The 17,922-nt window shown below is 50.5% G+C and overlaps 1 protein-coding gene across 1 annotated transcript; it reads left to right on the top strand.

Moving 5' to 3' along the window:
- Positions 1 to 7,155: 7,155 nt before the first annotated feature.
- Positions 7,156 to 16,713, top strand: CKAP4 (cytoskeleton associated protein 4). The gene is made up of 2 exons (XM_022599967.2): positions 7,156 to 7,780; positions 14,242 to 16,713. Exons 1-2 carry the CDS (start codon positions 7,322 to 7,324, stop codon positions 15,571 to 15,573), a joined length of 1,791 nt encoding a protein of 596 aa, XP_022455675.2. The 5' UTR covers positions 7,156 to 7,321; the 3' UTR covers positions 15,574 to 16,713.
- Positions 16,714 to 17,922: the final 1,209 nt, after the last annotated feature.

The raw sequence follows: 17,922 nt of genomic DNA, 5'->3' as shown, positions 1-17,922 counted from the left end.
ACTTACAGTTACAATGGTCTTTTTCATACTCATTACTTCCCATGAATCCTGTGAAGTATTCATCCTACACTATAAATGAGGGCTAGAGAAGTTAAACGACTTTCCAGAGGGACACAACCACATAGCATCAAACCCAATCTGTATCCTTACCACCCTTCCTCATTCTGAACAACCCACATGATGGAGGGACCAACTGGGGTGGTGGGAGGAGGTGGTCAGGGACTAGATTTTCCTAGAGAAGGAGGCAGTTGAAACTTCCAGGCGGAAGGGCTGGGGAGAAGAGCTGGAACAAAGAATGAAGGCTTGCAGGCGGCTGTAGGTCAGGGAGAGGTAGGTTGAGTAGAATCCTTGGTGAGTGGGGAGGCTTAGTTCTCACAGCCCCATCCCCCCAACACACTCCTGGCCATTGTGGTTTGACTCTAATAAGGAGACTTGGGAGATTCTTGAGCAAGGCAGGGCAGGATGAAAATGGCCTCTGAAGAGCACAGTTTTTGCAGCTACCTCTCCCTTCCATTCACTGAGGAAGCCATCATCTCCACACACCTCTTCCAGTTTTTTGGTTAAATTAACAAATTATCTGAACCTATCACAAAACATTGCATTTCCACATAGTACCCACTTCTAAACTTTCAAAACTCTGAGACTTTCCCAACACCCCCACCCACTAAAGAGTGGATACCCTGAAAGGGGGGATGCTGAGAATCAGAAGTCTGGCATTCTAAGTCACACAGTGTTGTAGCCATTCAATGACCAATCCATTGTGGACTGAGCACCTCCTCAATCCAGGCAAACTGCATGGCACCAGGGATGAGAAAAAGGAACAGATGACAGCCTCTTCCCTGAAAGGTTCAGTGTGAATGACAGTAAGCAAACAGGCAATTATAGTATATCATAGTAAGTGCTATGACCCACCTGGGAGCTGGGATAGCCCCAGGGAGGGACGTCTTATCCAGACTGGGGGTGGGGCAGGAAAAGGGTCAAGGAAGCTGAGTTCCTGAGAGAATATGGCAAACTGGGGCAACTATAGGAAAGCTGAGCCTGGCTAAACGTAGGGTAGGAAGAGATTTGAGGAAGACATGAGGCTAGAGAGAGAGAAGCAGGGCCCAGATTATGAAGGATTTTTTAACGTCATGCTAAGGCAGTGGTTCTCATAATTCTTTTTCTCCTACAGCACTCCTGAGGGGTGAACAATAGGTCCGTCAGCAGCACGGTGAGAAGAAGCAGTTGTGGAGGTAAATCGTCAGTGTCACGTTGAGATACAGCCCTCCCCTGTCCTCCGCCGTCTGAGATTCATGGTGCTTATTAAGAGTCTGGATTTCATCAGAAGGCTGGCTAGCCTTGGATAAATTATCTCATCATACTAGGCTTTGTCTTCTTATTGGTCTACACATTCATGTGTTGGTTGAGGGTATGAGCTCCAGGATCAATCGCCTGGATTCTAGCCCGACTCCCACCACTCTCAAGATGTGTCACCTTGTGTAAGAGTGGTTTCCCCTCGTCGGTAAACTGGATCAGTACCACTGTGGTGCCTACATCAAAGACTCACTGAGCATGGAAGGAGGTAAAGCATGTGAAATTCCTGGCATAGTGCCTGGAGTGAGCGAGCAGTAAATGTCAGCTGACTGTGATACTGCAGTTCCCCCACAGCCTCACAGTGTTAGCAGTCATCCTCTCTTGGTCATCCCCTTCCCCGCCATTGTTGCCGTCATCATCATTATCATCATCCCCATCATCTTGATATCGAAGTTCTAGGAGATCATTTCTCCCTGGGTTCCTCCCCTCCACTGTCCTTCCTTTCATAAGACACTGTGGTCATCTCATGAAAGAGAAGGCCCTACATAGATAAATTCTAAATAATGCGAGATTCATAATATTCATTGAGCTCCTACTATGTGCCAGACATTGTTCTAGGTACTGGGGATACAAGAGTGAGCTAAATAAAGTTCCCAATCATGGAACTTACAGTCTAATGAGAAGAAACAGGCAGTAATAATTAAATAAGCAAATATATAGTAGGTCAGAGGAAAAAAATCAGGGAAAGAGGGATCGACAGTGTCTCAGGTTGGGCAGTTGTTATTTTATATAAGATGGTCAGGGAAGAGCTTGCCTAGAGGTGACATTTGAATTGAGGAAATGAAGAACACCACCTCGTGGATACCTGGGGGTAAAGTTCACTGGGCACAGGGGACAAAATTACAAAGGCCCCCAAGGTAGGAACATACCTGGCATATTGAGGAGCAATAGGAGGCCAGTGTGGCTGGACGGCATTCATCAAAGGGGCAAGTGAGAAGGGATGAGATCAGGGAGGCAGTAGGGAGCCAGGACACGGGGACCATGGAGGTCATTGTAGAAACTGCCTTTGACTCCGACTATCTTGAAAAGTCACTGGAGGGCTTTGGAAAGAGGTGTGACATGATCTGACATGTTTTCAGGGATTGCTCTGGTTTTTGTATTGAAAAAAGACCACAGCACAGCAGCAAGTGCTTAAGCAGGGAGGCCAGTATGAAATTATTTCAATAACTCAAGTGTGAGTTGGGTGGTGACTTGGATCTGTGGGATAATGGTGCAGGTCACAAGAAGTCAGAGATGCTGGATATATTTTGAAGGTAAAGTCAACAAGATTTGCTAACATATTGTATTGGGTGTGGGGGGATGGGTGAGAGAAGGAGAGGAGTTGAGGATGATTCCTCAGCACCTGGACAGATGTTATTGGCATGTGCTGGGATGAGAAAGACCATGAGTGGAGGAGAAAATCAAGTGAGTATTCACATTGCCTCTGTAAGGTAGGGACTATGGTTTTCTGCCATAAAAACTGGGGCTCAGTGAGGTGAAGCCTCGTACGGTGCTGGGAGTTCCAAGAAAGAATTCCCCTACTGCATGGAGCTCAGGGTTTGGAGCTGGGGGACTCCTGGGACTGGGAACCACTGAGGCTAACACAGGTCCTGTTTGTGGGGCATTTGGGCTCATGCCTTGGCCTCTGGGGGTCTTGTTAACCTGGAACAGAGAGGAAGCAATTGAAGTAATAGGGGCTTTCTATTTAGACCTTTTAACTGAAATGCAGATAACCAAGAGGGCTGCAGGCTTACAAAGCTCCATGTAGCTTAAGATCCATGTCGTTCAAGGGTGTTCAGAAGCATCTTTGCATAAGCTGGGGGAAAGGAAGAGATGTCTCTGGCTCCTTCTCTTTTCCACCTGCATTCCTGACCATCGAACACACTTTAGGGAGGATGAAATGGAAAAGGGATAGAAGAGAAGAAATCAGGAGGAAAAGAAGGGAACTTCCTCTAAATGCTTGTTGTGCTGACTCAGAAAATGGGGTAGAAGAATGGTAATCTCCAAGAAGAACCGTTGGAGCCTTCCTGCCCTAGAAGGTGTGCTTCCACGACTACTTACCAACCTCCTTCTCTGGGTGTAGCCGAACACCACAGTGGAACCACACTCCAGGGGGAAACAGTGCTGCTTTTTCAAGTTAAACACATAAAGCCTGTGGTCTATAAGCCGCATATGGTGCTGGGAGCGCCAAGAAATAATGATGAAAGAAAATCGTTGGAATCTAGACATAGAAGCTCTGTACAGCTAGACTTTCAGTGACTCTGCAAATTGTATTAACTACCCTTTATTCACTGTGCCCTGCTATGCACCCGGTATCATATGGTATCTCTCATTTAACCCTCACAACAACCAGGTGAAGTAGGTTTTTATTACCCCCATCTCACAGATGAAGACACAGAGGTTCAGAGAGGTCACATTCCCCAGCCAGTCATGGAGCTGAATTTGAACGTGTCAGTCTATCCCAGAGCCTGTGTCTTAACCATTATATTTCACTACCTCCCAAAGGAAAAGGGCAAGAGGGAAACACTAATGATAGTCACAGTGCGTTCCCCCCTCCCTTCATTCTTCCAGGGCTCAGTAGAGGCAGAAAGTTGAGAAATCTGTCATTCTTATATCTGGCCTGTGTTCTGAATCAACTTTTAAAAACTTAATTATTTCTCATAATAATCAGATGACTATTTTCTCTAAGAAATGGATTAATAGTAAGAAAGGCCTTCAGAGATACAGAAGTGGTGGCCTTGAAATCCAGAGAGGAGGTTAAGTACACTTCTCAAGGTCACAGAGTTAGTTTGGTGGCAGAACTAAGGCTAAAAAGCAGGGCACCTGCTTCCCAGGCCAGAGCTTGTCTGGGCCCCCAAAGCCGCTTCGCAAGTTATCACTACCTCTGCCCTAACACGGATGACTGCTTGAAGGAGGATGGTTACTTTTTTTGCACTAGAGATTTTGAAACACAATCTGAATTCAGCTGAAATTGTTTTTTTTTTTAATTTTTAATTTATTTATTTTTGGCTGCACTGGGTCTTTGTTGCTGTGCACAGGCTTTCTCTAGTTGCGGTGGGTGGGGGTCTACTCTTCGTTGCGGTGCGCGGGCTTCTCATTGCAGTGGCTTCTCTTGCTGTGGAGCACGGGCTCCAGGCTCGCAGGCTTCAGTAGTTGTGGCTCACAGGCTCTAGAGTGCAGGCTCAGTACTTGTGGTGCACGGGCTTACTTGCTCTGCGGCATGTGGGATCTTCCGGGACCAGGGCTCGAACCCATGTCCCCCGCACTGGCAGGTGGATTCTCAACCACTGCACCACCAGGGAAGCCCTAGCTGAAGTTTTTAAACAAGGTTCTTCTAGCAGCTTCATGGATGAATTAGTTTTCTGATTTCCTCTGCCATCTCCTTTCCCCCCTCCTAGGTCAGAGCTGTAGGCCCAGAGCTAGGCGTTTTCTACAAGAGCTCCTGGTATTTAGCAGGAGTGGGAACATTCCTCTCTGTCTGGGGCAAATGATTATATTTCTAGTCCAGAACCTGCTATAATCTACTCTGGCCTCCCACACGAATAGCGACTCTTCCGCCTGGCTGGCTGGCTTCTGTGAACCTCTGCAATCTGGACCCACTCCACCCAGCTCAACTCTCTCTTTCCTAATCGCAGCTCACACCCTTTGTGTCAGACAGGTGTCCTGGGCTCACCGCATTTCCGCCACAGAAACACCTCCCCTGCTCCTCCTATGCAAATCCATTCTTCAAGGCTTTGCGCAAGAACTTTCCGCCTCAGAAGACTTCCCCACATGCTGCCCAGTGGTTTGCTTTCCAAGTTCCCTTTACATTTATATTCTCAACTACACGATTTAGTCTTCGAAATGTTTTCGCACATTTCTCCAAATGTAATGCAGGCCCCTTGAGGGCAGGCACATGTGTTCATTCATTCATGAGTGATTTTTAAAAGCGTCTTTTTTTAAAAAAAATTATTTATTTATACTTTGACTGCAGTGGGTCTTCGTTACTGCGAGTGGGCTTTCTCTAGTTGCGGCGAGTGGGTTTCTCATTGTGGTGGCTTCTCTTGTTGCGGAGCACGGGCCCTAGAGCGCAGGCTCAGTAGTTGTGGCTCGCGGGCTCTAGAGCGCAGGCTCAGTAGTTGTGGCGCATGGGCTTAGTAGCTCCTTGGCATGTGGGATCTTCCCGGACCAGGGCTCGAACCCGTGTCCCCTGCATTGACAGGTGGATTCTTAACCACTGTGCCACCAGGGAACCCCGGGAATATGTTTTTAAAAAGAAGGAATTGGGAGAAGTTTCCAGGCAGAAGAAACAGGGTTCCTAACGCACAAGCACACACAGACACCAGATTCAGGGGTAAAGTAGCTTGTGGAGTGGAGCTCTGTCCCTGCCACAGCACTAACTAGCCTTATTGAGAGTGGGCAAATTGCTTAATTTCTCTGGGGCCCATTAAAGGGCACAGGCTCTGAAAGGAGCAGACCAAGGTTCAAATCACGGTGTGTGAGACCTTGAGCCAATCAGTTGGGGCGGGGCTCAGCCTCAGTTTCCTTCCTATAAAGTGGGTAAAATAATTCCTACCTTAGAAGCTATCAGTGAGGTCTGGAGAATATATATGTAAGTTGCTAAGCACAGAGCCTGGCATTATTATATTTCCTTCTACCAAAGTAGGGGTGACCCTGATCTGCTTCCCTCTCATTGCAGAGGCTGCTGGTTTCCCAGCGTGCAGCCCAGAGCCTGTCCGTGGTAGGGGCTGACGCCAGAGCGTGGGCCCCCTGAGAGAAAATTGAGTTGAAAGGCCTTCAGAAAAAAGTCAACAGCGTCGACGGCGGACTGGCTGGGCTAAGTGGGCCGCTCAAGTCTTCTCTTCAACAGTCTTCACGCAGTCCGAGAATCTTTGGTAACTTCCCTTAAACATGCCCCTGGAGCCAACTAGTTTTCAGAAAGCCCTTTCTGCCTCCGCCTTCAAACCCCAGGAAAGGGACAAGGTCCAACCAGCGGAGGTTTGGAGGGTGGGATGGGGGGAGGGGGGTGGGGATTTCCCCAACTCCCAGCAGAAAGGAATGGGGGGGTGTTCCCGCCCCTTTGCTCCCACTCCCAGGGGCAGGGCTCCTGGGGCGCCCCCCTTCATTTCCTCTTTCCGCACAGGTCCATAAAGGAGCGGGGCTCCCACGTGGCCCACTCCACCGGGTCTTCCCCGGCTCTCCGTTCTCCGACCCGCCTGGCCACCCCCAACTCGGCCGCCTATCCCCGGGGCCCCCGTTGCCTCAGCTCAGTCGCCAGTCCCGGTCCCAGTCGACCCAGCCCTCCACCCACTCCCTTCGGCCACTCGGCGCCGGCTCCCGCCTCCGTTGACCCAGCCCGGTCGCTCCCCACCTCGGCTGCCTCCTGCCCCCTCCCACCTCAGCCGCCTGCCCCGACCTCCGGTGACCCTGCTGGGACACCATCCTCGCCCCCCCCCGCCCCCCCGGGCCCCAGTAGACCCCGCTCGGCCACCCTCTCCCCTCCGCCGAACCCCCAACCCCCAACCCCCGGACCCTGCTGGGCAGTCCCTCTCCCTTCGGCCACCCCCCATCCCACCCCGGCGCCCGTAGACCCCGCTGGGCCGCCCCCTTTCCCTCGACCGTCCCCTCCCCCCGACTTGGTCCAGCCCCCTAGACCCTGCGGAGCCGCCCCGCGCTCGGCCCTCCCTCTTTGGGGTCGTGGCGGCAGGGGGAGGGGCCGCCCGCCGGCCCCAGCGTGCGTGGCAGGCGCTCCCGGCTCTGCTCTGCCGGCCTCCCTTCCCGGGAGGCGGGGTCGGCGCCGCGGCGGCGGAGGCAGGCCCCCTCCTCCTTCCTCGCTCGCCCGGCCTCCTTCCTCGCCCGCCCGCTCGCTCTCTCTCTCCCTGCCGCTCCGACGCCAGCAGCGCCCGCGTGCCGCTCGCCCAGCCCCGGGGGAACCCGAGGAAGTTTCCTGGGCCGCGCGCCCCGCTCGCTCGCCTCGCAGCCCGCGGCTTCACTCGCCGCCGCGCCCGCCATGCCCTCGGCCAAACAAAGGGGCTCCAAGGGCGGCCACGGCGCCGCGAGTCCCTCGGAGAAGGGCGCCCACCCGTCGGGCGGCGCGGATGACGTGGCGAAGAAGCCGCCGCCGGCGCCTCAGCAGCACCCGCCGCCGCCGCCGCCCGCGCCGCACCCGCAGCAGCACCCGCCGCAGCATCCGCAGAACCAAGCGCACGGCAAGGGCGGCCACCGCGGCGGCAAGTCCTCCGCCGCTGCCGCCGCCGCCGCCGCCGCCTCGTCCTCCGCGTCCTGCTCGCGCAGGCTCGGCCGGGTGCTCAACTTTCTCTTCTACCTCGCCCTGGTGGCGGCGGCCGCCTTCTCGGGCTGGTGTGTCCACAACGTCCTGGAGGAGGTCCAGCAGGTCCAGCGAAGCCACCAGGACTTCTCCCGGCAGAGGGAGGAGCTGGGTCAGGGCTTGCAGGGCGTCGAGCAGAAGGTGGGTACCCCGGCCCCCCAAACGCCGTGCGCCCGGCGTCTTGCCCACGCACCCACGGCCGGGCCCCGTCGTGCCCTCCCGGCCGGGCCCCTCGCCGGCCTAGGCTCGCCAGGGGCCCGGGGTACCCCCGCCCCTGCCCCCTAGTTCCGAAGCAGTCCCCAGACCCTCTTTGTTAATGGCCGCGGAGGAATCGGCCCCAAGGGATGGACCTCTTCGAGGATGGTCTGGCCGGCCCGGGAGGGTGGGCCAAGGGCCTGTCACAGGACATTAGCGGTGACCTGTAAGGAAGCCGGCAGGCTCTGGGAAGCCCATTCTTTTTGAATTAGGAATCGCTGAATGGGCAGAGTTGTCTGAAGAGGAGGTTGGAAGGGAAGCCAGCGCATCCCTGGAAGCCTCGGGCAAGGCCGCACCTCTGCTCTCCCAGTGGGAGACATCTGAGCCAGATTTTAATAGACCTGGAGCCTGGGGAAAGAAAAGCTAGTAGTCTTACTCATTTGTGTAGTTCTAATGAAATAGCTCATCTCTTTAGGCTCCTTGCCCTTTATTGGACCAGTGTACCTATGTGGGCCTTGGAAGTAGCATATTTTAGCTTTAGAGGAAAGGAAAGGCCCAAAATACTAGGTCATACTGGTGAATAATACCACATTTATATGGTGTTTAGAGGGCTTACTCACTTATTATCTAATTCTCATAGCAGCCCTGGGAGGGAGGACTGGCAGTTTTGACTCCATTTTCCAGACCAGAAAATTGAGGTTTAGAGATTAAGTGAATTGATAAAGACCCCAGCTCTTGAATGGCAGACTTCATGACAGTGTCTAGGCCACTGTGGAGTGCAGGGTCCACAGGGGCCTATTTCAGGTATGGATGGACTTCCCTTTCCACACGAAGTTGCTTAGGTTCCACCCTTTCTGTTTTTTTCCAAGTGCAGCTCCCTCAGCCTCATTCCTGCGTCCTCCCCTAATGTCATTGCTCAATGAAAGTTGGTTGCATGATCGAAACAAAAAATCCCGCCACCACTTCTGAGCCCGGAACTGCTGCCTTCTTTTCCCAGCATGCTGCCTGCCCTGCCAAGTTTCTATCGACTTGTGTGGAATATGCAGGACTAGGAATTTCCTCTTAAGACTGGCAGAGCGACTGGAGTGAGTCATCTCCATGCTGCAGGCCAAGGGAGGTGACTTTTTCGAAGGGAATTAAGTAGGCAGTGCTGCTTTGCCTATCCTGAATGTCAAATCATTCTTAAAAAGTAGACATACTGCTGGAGTATAATCACTAGCCTCTCAGTTTCCTCTCTTCGATCCACCCACTTACCAAACAGTCATAATATTTGGTGAAGTCTGATGGTCATATGGCTCCTCGTAGGCCCTGTGGAGGGTGCGAAGGTGCAGAAGACAAATCCTATTTGTGAAGCAGCGCACAGGTAGGTTTCAGTTGAGAGTAACTGCTGTGCGAGTTCAGAAGAGAGAGAGGGTGGAGTTTGCCCAGGCCCGTATCCTGGTGGCCAGGGTAGTGCCAGTCTAGATCTAGATGGTAATGGATAACTGTTGAGAGAAGGAGTGAAGAACAGACAGGTTTGTTTGGGGGACAGCATGTGGCTACCCTGCCTGTAGCAGAGGAACATGTAGGAAGCTGTGAGGGGGAGGGGGAGGTCGAGGCCAAGATGGTGGAGGTCTTGAACTGAGGTGGAAGAAATTGAACTTTATTCTCTCTGCTTCCTCCCTGCCCCTCCCTTATTCTCCTTTCAGGTTCCCACCCCTCCTCCATCACAGCTTTGTACAGATTCCTTTCCTTTTGGGGACTCAGTTTTCCCATGTCCACATTAAGGGGAGGGCTCTGTCCAGATTTTTAAGAGTCCACCTGGCTGTAAACCATTGAAATCATGACCTTTCTTTTAATTTAGTGGCGTAATCAAGCTAATAATTAATGCCTCATATTTACTGTGCACTCATCTCTTTTGACTGTCACAAGCCCAACAGGTACGGACTGTTATGATCCCCCTTTCACAGATGAGGAAAGTGAGCTACAAGGAGGCTAAGGAACTCTGTGTGGTTACACACCTAGCAAGTGGCAGGGCTAGGACTCAAACCGCAGTGAACTCCTAGAATACTCTTAGCTAGTCGCTTGTTCATTATGCTATCTTTCCCATGCCTTGCCTGCTACCTAGTAGGTGTTCAATTAATGCTTACTTCATTGACTTGGAACTCAGAACATACCCAGACGGGGGCATTTGGCACACAGGATCTTCCACAGTGTGTGGCCACTTCCCTCTGCACCTCCAGGGTGGCCAGGAAATGTTATTCTGCATTGAGGAGTGAGTAGTGATGGATGGGCCCTCTGACAACCTCAGTTTGAGCCTCTCACAGCCCTCTCTGTGAGGTTTGTTGGGGGCTGGGGTTTGCTTCTTCGCAGGGACATATTCTTACTGTATTATTTTGTTCATAATTAGTCTTCACTGTGGGCCAGGCATTCCCAGCCACCCTCTGAGGCGTTAGCACCATTTCGTAGATGGGCCAGTTGAGCCTGGAGTGGTTGTGTTACTCATTCAGGGACGTGCAGACCCTCAGCGGTGGAAATGGGGCTGGAGTCAGAGCAGTGTGACTCTGAAACGTGCTACTCCACTGCCCTTTTGGGTGCCCACCTGGTCTCTCTTGTTCTCAGATGCGCTCGGTATTGGGACACGGCCCAGGTCTGCTGAATGGGCCAAGAGGCTGGTCTGTTCTTATCCTGAAGATTCAGCAGGCACACGTGGGTGCAGGGCTTCAGAAAATGTTGGTAGTTCAGCTCTAGGCCCTCTGAAGGGCCTGGGTTGCTCTGGCAGATCCAGGGTGGCGTAGAGATAGGAGTAGGCTTAGGCCTGGTGGGGACAGTTTAATGAGACTAAAAGCTATTTGTGGACGAGTGAGTTCTCTGGTCGTATTTCTTTGTTTTCTCATCTTGACTCTGGGCTAGGAGTCAAGGCTTGAGGCTGAGGCAGCATCTCCTCCAGGCACTCAGTGCACTTTGGACATGCTTCTGCCTGAGCGTATCACTGGAGGCTAAGAGCGCAGGTTCTAAAGTCAGACATTCTTGGATTTTGATGCTCAGCTCTACCACTTCCCAGGCTTCTGCTTTGTAAAATGGGGATTAATAGGAGCTACCAACTCATGAGATTATTATCAGGGTGGATTGGGATGATGTCTCTGAAGTGCTCTGCATAATCATTGGTGTACATCAAGTGTCCTGTTGAATGTGAGCCACCGCTGTTCTCTTATCCTACCCCCTGCTGTGAGCTCCTTGATGACAGGGAACCTGTCTTAGCTCTGGCATCTTGTCCACTACTTAGTGGGTATCCCCCATATGTTGGGGAAACATGTATCCACTGCATATTGATAATTATTTTTTTTTAATATTTATTTGGTTGCACTGGGTGTTGTGGCTCGTGGGCGCCTTAGTTGTGGCTTGCCGGCTCCTTAGTTGTGGCTCGCCAGCTCCTTAGTTGTGGCCTGCATGTGGGATCTAGTTCCTTGGCCAGGGATCGAACCTGGGCCCCCTGCATTGGGAGCGTGGAGTCTTATACACTGGCCACCAGGGAAGTCCCCTGCATATTGATTATAATGAGGTCTTTGCATGTGAAGGTGAACAGCTCACACCATCATAGGGAGACACTTTTTGTGCTCTTTTCAGTGTCTCGGGTTGATTTGTTTGGTTTCATCCATAATTTCAGATCTAGTCCCCTTCCTAGCCATTTGTAAAGAGCCAGCCCAGGTTAGGAGTGACAGTCAGGGGTCGGGGGAAATGGACCAGCTCCGTCTTCGTCAGCCCTTTCTCTGTAAATGAGTTCATTCTTTGATTCATTCAGAAAACAGTGATGAACGCCTGCCATGTTGCAGGTAGTGTGCCTACCTGTTCAAACCTTTGTTCTGAATGCTGTGCTCAGAACAGGCAGGTTCTGTGATTGAATAACCTAATTTCAGAGTTGAGCTCTAGGTTATATTTGGTTAAGCAGGGAAATCGTCTAGTATTCTGGAGTCCTTGAGAATCTTATTCTAATCTATCTTAAAATCACAGACCGGTGGAAGCCAGAAAGGACTTTAGAAACCTATTTGTTAATAGATGAGGAGCTCGGGACTTGGAATATGAGTGTGACTTACTTGTGCTCACAGAGCTGGTGCTGGAACTAGAGCCGGGGGTCCTGTTCACATACCTGTAGCATTTGCCCTTTGGCATTGGGCCAAGGGTGGGCTAGGAATCTCCAGACTTCTGAGCTACTCCAGAAGAAAGATTAAATGATAACGAAGGTAACAGTTACTGTTTATTGAACATTATGTGTTAGGCACAATTTAAGCACTTTACATATTAATACGTAAAGTGGATTAAGCTCACTTAATCCTCACAAGACAAGCCTATGACTTAGGTACAGTACTATCTTTGTTTCCATCCTGTGGGTTAGGAAACCAAGGCACAGATACGCTAAATAACTTGCCCAAGATCACAGAGATAGGAAGTGTCCAAGCTAGGATTTGAACATGGGCAGTCTGGTTCCAGAACCCATGCTATTTTATTTTTTTAGCTGTCCATCATGGAAATGTTCAAGCATAAACAAAAGAAGAGATCAATATAAGGAACACTATTTTCAATAATTATCAATTTTTTGCTATTTTAATTTCATCCCCTCACCAGCCCTTCCTCCTCCCATTTTGTTGTGCTCTTTTTGGGCTGGAGGTGGAGCAGTATGGGTCTGAAGCACTCTATTCCACCACCGTGTTGGGTGCACACCTGGTTGTCTTGTTCTCAGATGCTCTGATGCTCTCAGTATTGGGAAATGGCCCAGGTCTGCTGAACGGTGTGAGCATGGGCAGAGAAGCTGGCCTGTCCTTCCCTGGAAGATTCAGTGGGCACAAGTGGGTTCAGGGCTTCAGAAAATATTGTCAGTTCAATTCTAGACCCTCTGAAGGGCCCTTGTTGCCCTGGCAGACCCCGTGGATAGTGATCTAATTTTAATTTTGACTGACACATTAGTTGACCCAAAGTATTCTGGGATTTATTTCTAACAAATAAAGAGTTCCTTTCTGTTCTTTCCTTTCCCTCTCCTTTGCTTGTTTCTTTTGGCAAAACACAGTATATTACACCTAACAAAGTTAACAGTAATTCTTGATTATCACCTGATACCCAGTCCAAAATCAGATTCCCTGACTTTCTCAAAAATATGTCTCTTTTACAGTTGGTTTGTTTGAAGCAGGATCCATATAAGTCCACACATTACATTTAATTGAGAAATCTCTTAAGTTTCTTTTAATCTGTAATAGTTTCTTATATTTCCTCCTTTAAATATGCCATTTATTTGTTGAAGATCCTGATTATTTGTCCTGCAGAATTTTCTACATTGTGGATTTGACTGTATCCTCATGGCATGTTTCACTCTTGTATGTTTTCTGTGAATTGGTGGTTAGAGCTAGAAACTTGACAGATTTGGATTCTTTTTTCTTCTCTCTCTTTTTTTTTGGCAAGAAAGCATTTTAGGTGGTACCACGTGCCACCAGGATGAAGCCCAGACCGTTAGTCATCATACTCAGCTTCTCAGTGCATTAAACCTGCTCCCGGGGGTGGTTTCCAGGTCAGACCCTGTTTAGGGTAGAATTTATTTAGAATGAAGGTGTAGTGGCAAATAGGATCATAGTGTGTTCACAAAGCCAGAAAATGCTGAGGGTCACCGGTCCACTGGTCACATTTTCAGGTGAGGACAGTGATTTGTTCGGGGCCACACAGCTATAGGCGGTGAGCAGAGACCTGAACCTTGTCTCTTGCCTCCCTGCCCAGTGTCTCCCACGTGCCTCAGCTTTGTTTCTACAAAAACTTGAGACTCTTTCAGTTGCAAGAGCTAAAAATTCAGCTTAAACTGGCATAAACAGAGATGGAGGAAGGGAAAGAATTTATTGGCTCAAACAAAAAAGTTCCAGAGTAGGTTCCTTCAGTATAGCTGTATCCAGAGATTTAAATTGTGTCTTCAGAACTTGACCTTGCCATCTCTTAGTTCTGCTTCCCTCTGTGCTGGCTGGATTTGTAGGCAGGCGTTGGTCATGTGCTGGTCTGAGCTGTTCCAGGCTTCCCTCATCCTATAGGTAGCAATCCCAGTAGAAAGAGGTTTCCCTTCCCAATAGTTTTAAGAGAAGTTTTGGAATCGATTTGTTGGTCTGGTTTAGGCCACATGCCCATCCACGGGCTAATCACTATGGTTCCAGGAGCGGGTGGGGAAGTGGGTGGACAGAAAGCATTGATTGGTCAGGCCTGGAGCACTTGGAGCTGGCCTTGGGGTTGGTCCCCCAAACCACATGGGCTATGTGCAAAGATGGTTCCCTAAAGGAAAAATTATGGTACTATTCTGGAGGAGGAGGGACCTGTAAGCTGGGCAAACGAAAAGAAATACAGCTGAATTGCATAAAACCCATCAGCTCTTCTCCGTGGTAACATCTGGATTTTGGTTACAGGTGCAGTCTCTGCAAGCCACGTTCGGGACTTTTGAGTCCTTCGTGAGAAGCTCCCAACATAAACAAGATCTCACAGAGAAAGCCGTGAAGCAAGGGGAGAGCGAGATCAACCGCATCAGTGAAGTTCTGCAAAAACTCCAGAATGAGATCCTCAAAGACCTCTCGGATGGGATCCACGTGGTCAAGGACGCCCGGGAGCGGGACTTCACGTCCCTGGAGAACACGGTGGAGGAAAGGCTGACCGAGCTCACCAAGTCCATCAACGACAACATCGCCATCTTCACCGAGGTCCAGAAGAGGAGCCAGAAGGAAATAAACGACGTGAAGGCCAAGGTCACCTCTCTGGAAGACTCGGAGGGATACAAGCAGGATTTGAAAGCCTTGAGGGAAGCGGTGAAGGAAATACAAACCTCGGTTAAGTCCAAAGAGAAGGACATTGAGACCCTGAGAAGCACAGTCCAGACCATGGAGACTGATGTCTACACGGAGGTCAAAGAGCTGGTGAGCCTCAAACAGGAGCAGCAGAGGTTCAAGGAGGCGGCCGATTCGGAGCACCACACCCTGCAGGCGCTCATGGAGAAGGTCCTCCGGGCGGAGGAGTCGGCCGCCCGCTTCCCCGAGGAGATCCGGAGACTCGAGGAGGAGCTCGGCCAGCTGAAGGCCGCAGCCCTCAGGCCAGAAGAAGACGGGGTCTTTAGACCCTCCGAGGCCTTCGAAACGCTTCAGAAGGAGAGCCAGGGCTTGGACTCGCGGCTGCAGAGCGTGGAAGACGGGGTGCAGGCGGCGCGGGCGGCCTGGGAGCACCACCGCGAGACGCTGGAGGCGCTGCGCTCGCAGAGCGAGGAGCAGGCGCGGCACCTGGCGGACCTGCAGGAGCGCGTGGCCAGCCTGGGCCCCGCCCCCGACGCAGACGTTGACGCCGAAGCCGGCGGCCTGGCGGGCAGGGTGCGCGGCCTCGGTGAGGCCCAGCTCTCCCTGGTCGGAGACGTGGACGAACTGAAGCGTCGCATGGCCGAGCTTCCCGGCGCCGTGGAGGCGCTGCAGAAGGTGCAGGAGCAGGTCCGCGCACTGCTCAGCCGCGACGCCGCCGCCGCGCCCCCCCAGGACCTGCTGGACGGACTCTCCTCTCTGGACAACCTCAGAGCCTCCGTGGGCCAGGTGGAGTCGGACTTGAAAATGCTCAGGACTGCCGTGGACAGTTTGGTCGCGTACTCAGTGAAGATTGAGACCAACGAGAACAACTTGGAGTCAGCCAAAAGTTTGCTAGAGGACCTGAGGAATGACCTGGATAGGTTGTTTGTGAAAGTGGAAAAGATTCACGAGAAAGTCTAAATGGATTGCGTGTGCAGGGCGCGGATGGCGAGTCCAGTTTCTCACGACCAAAAAATGTGTTGTTCGCTCCCGCGCCCCTCCCCCCAGGGCCTGGTCCCTCCCGAAGAGCCGGCCACACCACCGGGATCACTGGGGCTTTCTGTGTTTTTGTGCCCGTTTAATTTATTTACGATGGTTACCACGCGCTATCGGTTGCGCAGGCCTTCTGCTTCTGCTTTGGGTGGGTTTCCCGAAGGCCCAGCCCCTGTGCATCAGAGGTGCCTTCTAGAAGGGATGTTTCTCCCTAGTGTCAGGGAAGAACCGTAGTGGCTGCAACCGAGGATAAACGGAAGCAGATTAACCTCAAAAACCCTGCCTGGCTGGAGGATTTCAAGTAACAAAAAAAGTGGGGGGAGGAGGTATTTTTTTTTTCTAATTGTCTTTAAGGAAAATTCATTTCACTTTTTTTAGTACTTTTGGCCAAGGTTTTCATGAGATGTCACTCACTTCTTCCACTTTAAACTGGTTACAGTTCATAAATGGCAGCTCTGAATTGGGAGGGGGACAAGCCCCTCCATCTTTAGTTGAAAAGAATCAGCAGCTTGGTGGTCTGTGGGGTACGTGTCTTTTCCGTTCCTGAACCATTTCTCCATCTCAATGATAACTATGCAAAAGAATCCAGACGGTTCAGAATGTGAAGGCACAACCCCCCCAGAGTCCCCTGTGGCCGACCTATGTCGCCTCTTGGTAGGGTCCCCAAATAATGTGTTTAGAATAAGGGTTTAGAATCCCTGAAAAGGGAATCCTTGGATTCTTTAAAGAAATGTATTATGAGAGCTGCTCATAAAGGCATGGGCTGCCTCCCTGGGGAATGGAGGCCACATCTTTATTTTACCACGATGTCCCTGAAGAGGTTTGCTGTCAGCAGACCCCATCCATCAGTGAGGAACACGTGCATTTTCTGTAGCTGTTTGCTGTTTCCCTTCTCCTTTGAGCTGTACTGTCCTTTAATGGCTGTCTTGCCCTTTAAAAAAGAAAAAAGAAAAAAAAAAAGGAAAAGAAAAAGGAAAAAAAAGGTTTGTTTAGTTTACTGTGAAATGAACTGTATGGCTTATTTACAGTATTTTTAATTCTTAATAAACACTTGAGCTTTGTTATGACTTTTCCAGAGTGGTTGCTTTCTGAGAATTTAGTAACTTTGAACGATGTATGTTATTAACATGCAGTATTCAGGATTAGAAAGATGGGTAAGTTTTCAATTTTAAGACTATTTTTTTCCAATTCTAAAACCAAGATGGACTCCCTCTTAGGCCTGGGGGCATAGTTTTGATTGATTATTAGCAGGTTTGTTTATAGGTCATTGCTTGACTCCAACTCTTAGCTATAGCAGAGGGTCTCAACCCTGACTACCTGTTAGAATCTTATAGGAGCTTTTAGAAATGCCTGGGGCCCATCCCCATGGATTCAGATTCAGTGGGTGTACAGAGGGCTGGCACTAGCATTTTAAAGGCTCCCTTGCTGATTCTAATGCACAGCCAGGTTTAAGGACCACTGTCTTGGACTATCTTGGTGACCTTTGGTCCCCGTGTAAACCTGGGCATGTTTACTTCCCAGGTTGCCATCCACCTGCCACTTAATAAGGGATACTGTTTACTGAATTGAGTACCTGTATGCCAGGCATGGTGCTTAGCAATTCATAGGCCTCTGTTTATTAATCCTAATATTTCCCTGGAGGTAGGCAGTATCATTCCCCATTTTACAGAGGGGCAGCAGGCTGAGAAGCATCATGTATGATCACTAGCTAGGAAGTGGCAGGACTGAGGTTTGAGCCCAGTCCCTGCTCTTAGCTGTGACAGCATCCTCCAGCTTCCAGCAGCACAAGTACCGGGTCACATTGACCTGTGCAGTACCTGCCGTCCATTGTTTCAGAGCCAGAGGCTACAGGAGCTCTTTTCTCTCCCACTCAGGGAGTAGAGGGAGGCCAAGACCTGAGTGCATATGGAGCTTTAAGCCTCCTTTCTGGCTGGAGGGTCCTTCATCTTTGAACTTCTCTGCCAGTCATCTGCGTCCTGGAGGGAGGCAGATCCTTAAGGCTTCACAGCTCTTTCTCCCAAAGCAGTTTGCAATCAGGATGGGCCCTTTATAGGTGTTAGAAATCATCTGTATTTTTATTTTGAGGTCAAAGAGCTTATGTTTTAACAGCTTGTTTTGCCCTCTTTGGGGGAAGGTGCTGAACAACATAAACTCCCATGTGTGGAGCCAATTAAATTCTTGTTCCTTCTCAGCTTGGTTGGTTGCATCAGGCATATTCTTGCTCTTTTACCATCATTTCTGCAGTCTAACCTCAGACTGTGGAGTAGTTTAATATAT

Source organism: Delphinapterus leucas, chromosome 11 (assembly GCF_059928025.1).
Source record: "Delphinapterus leucas isolate spDelLeu-1000000601 "Yukka" chromosome 11, BTC_Dleu_Yukka2, whole genome shotgun sequence".
NCBI lineage: Eukaryota > Metazoa > Chordata > Mammalia > Artiodactyla > Monodontidae > Delphinapterus > Delphinapterus leucas.
Note: the sequence above shows the minus strand (reverse complement) of the source record. Positions and strands in the feature narration are given on the sequence as shown.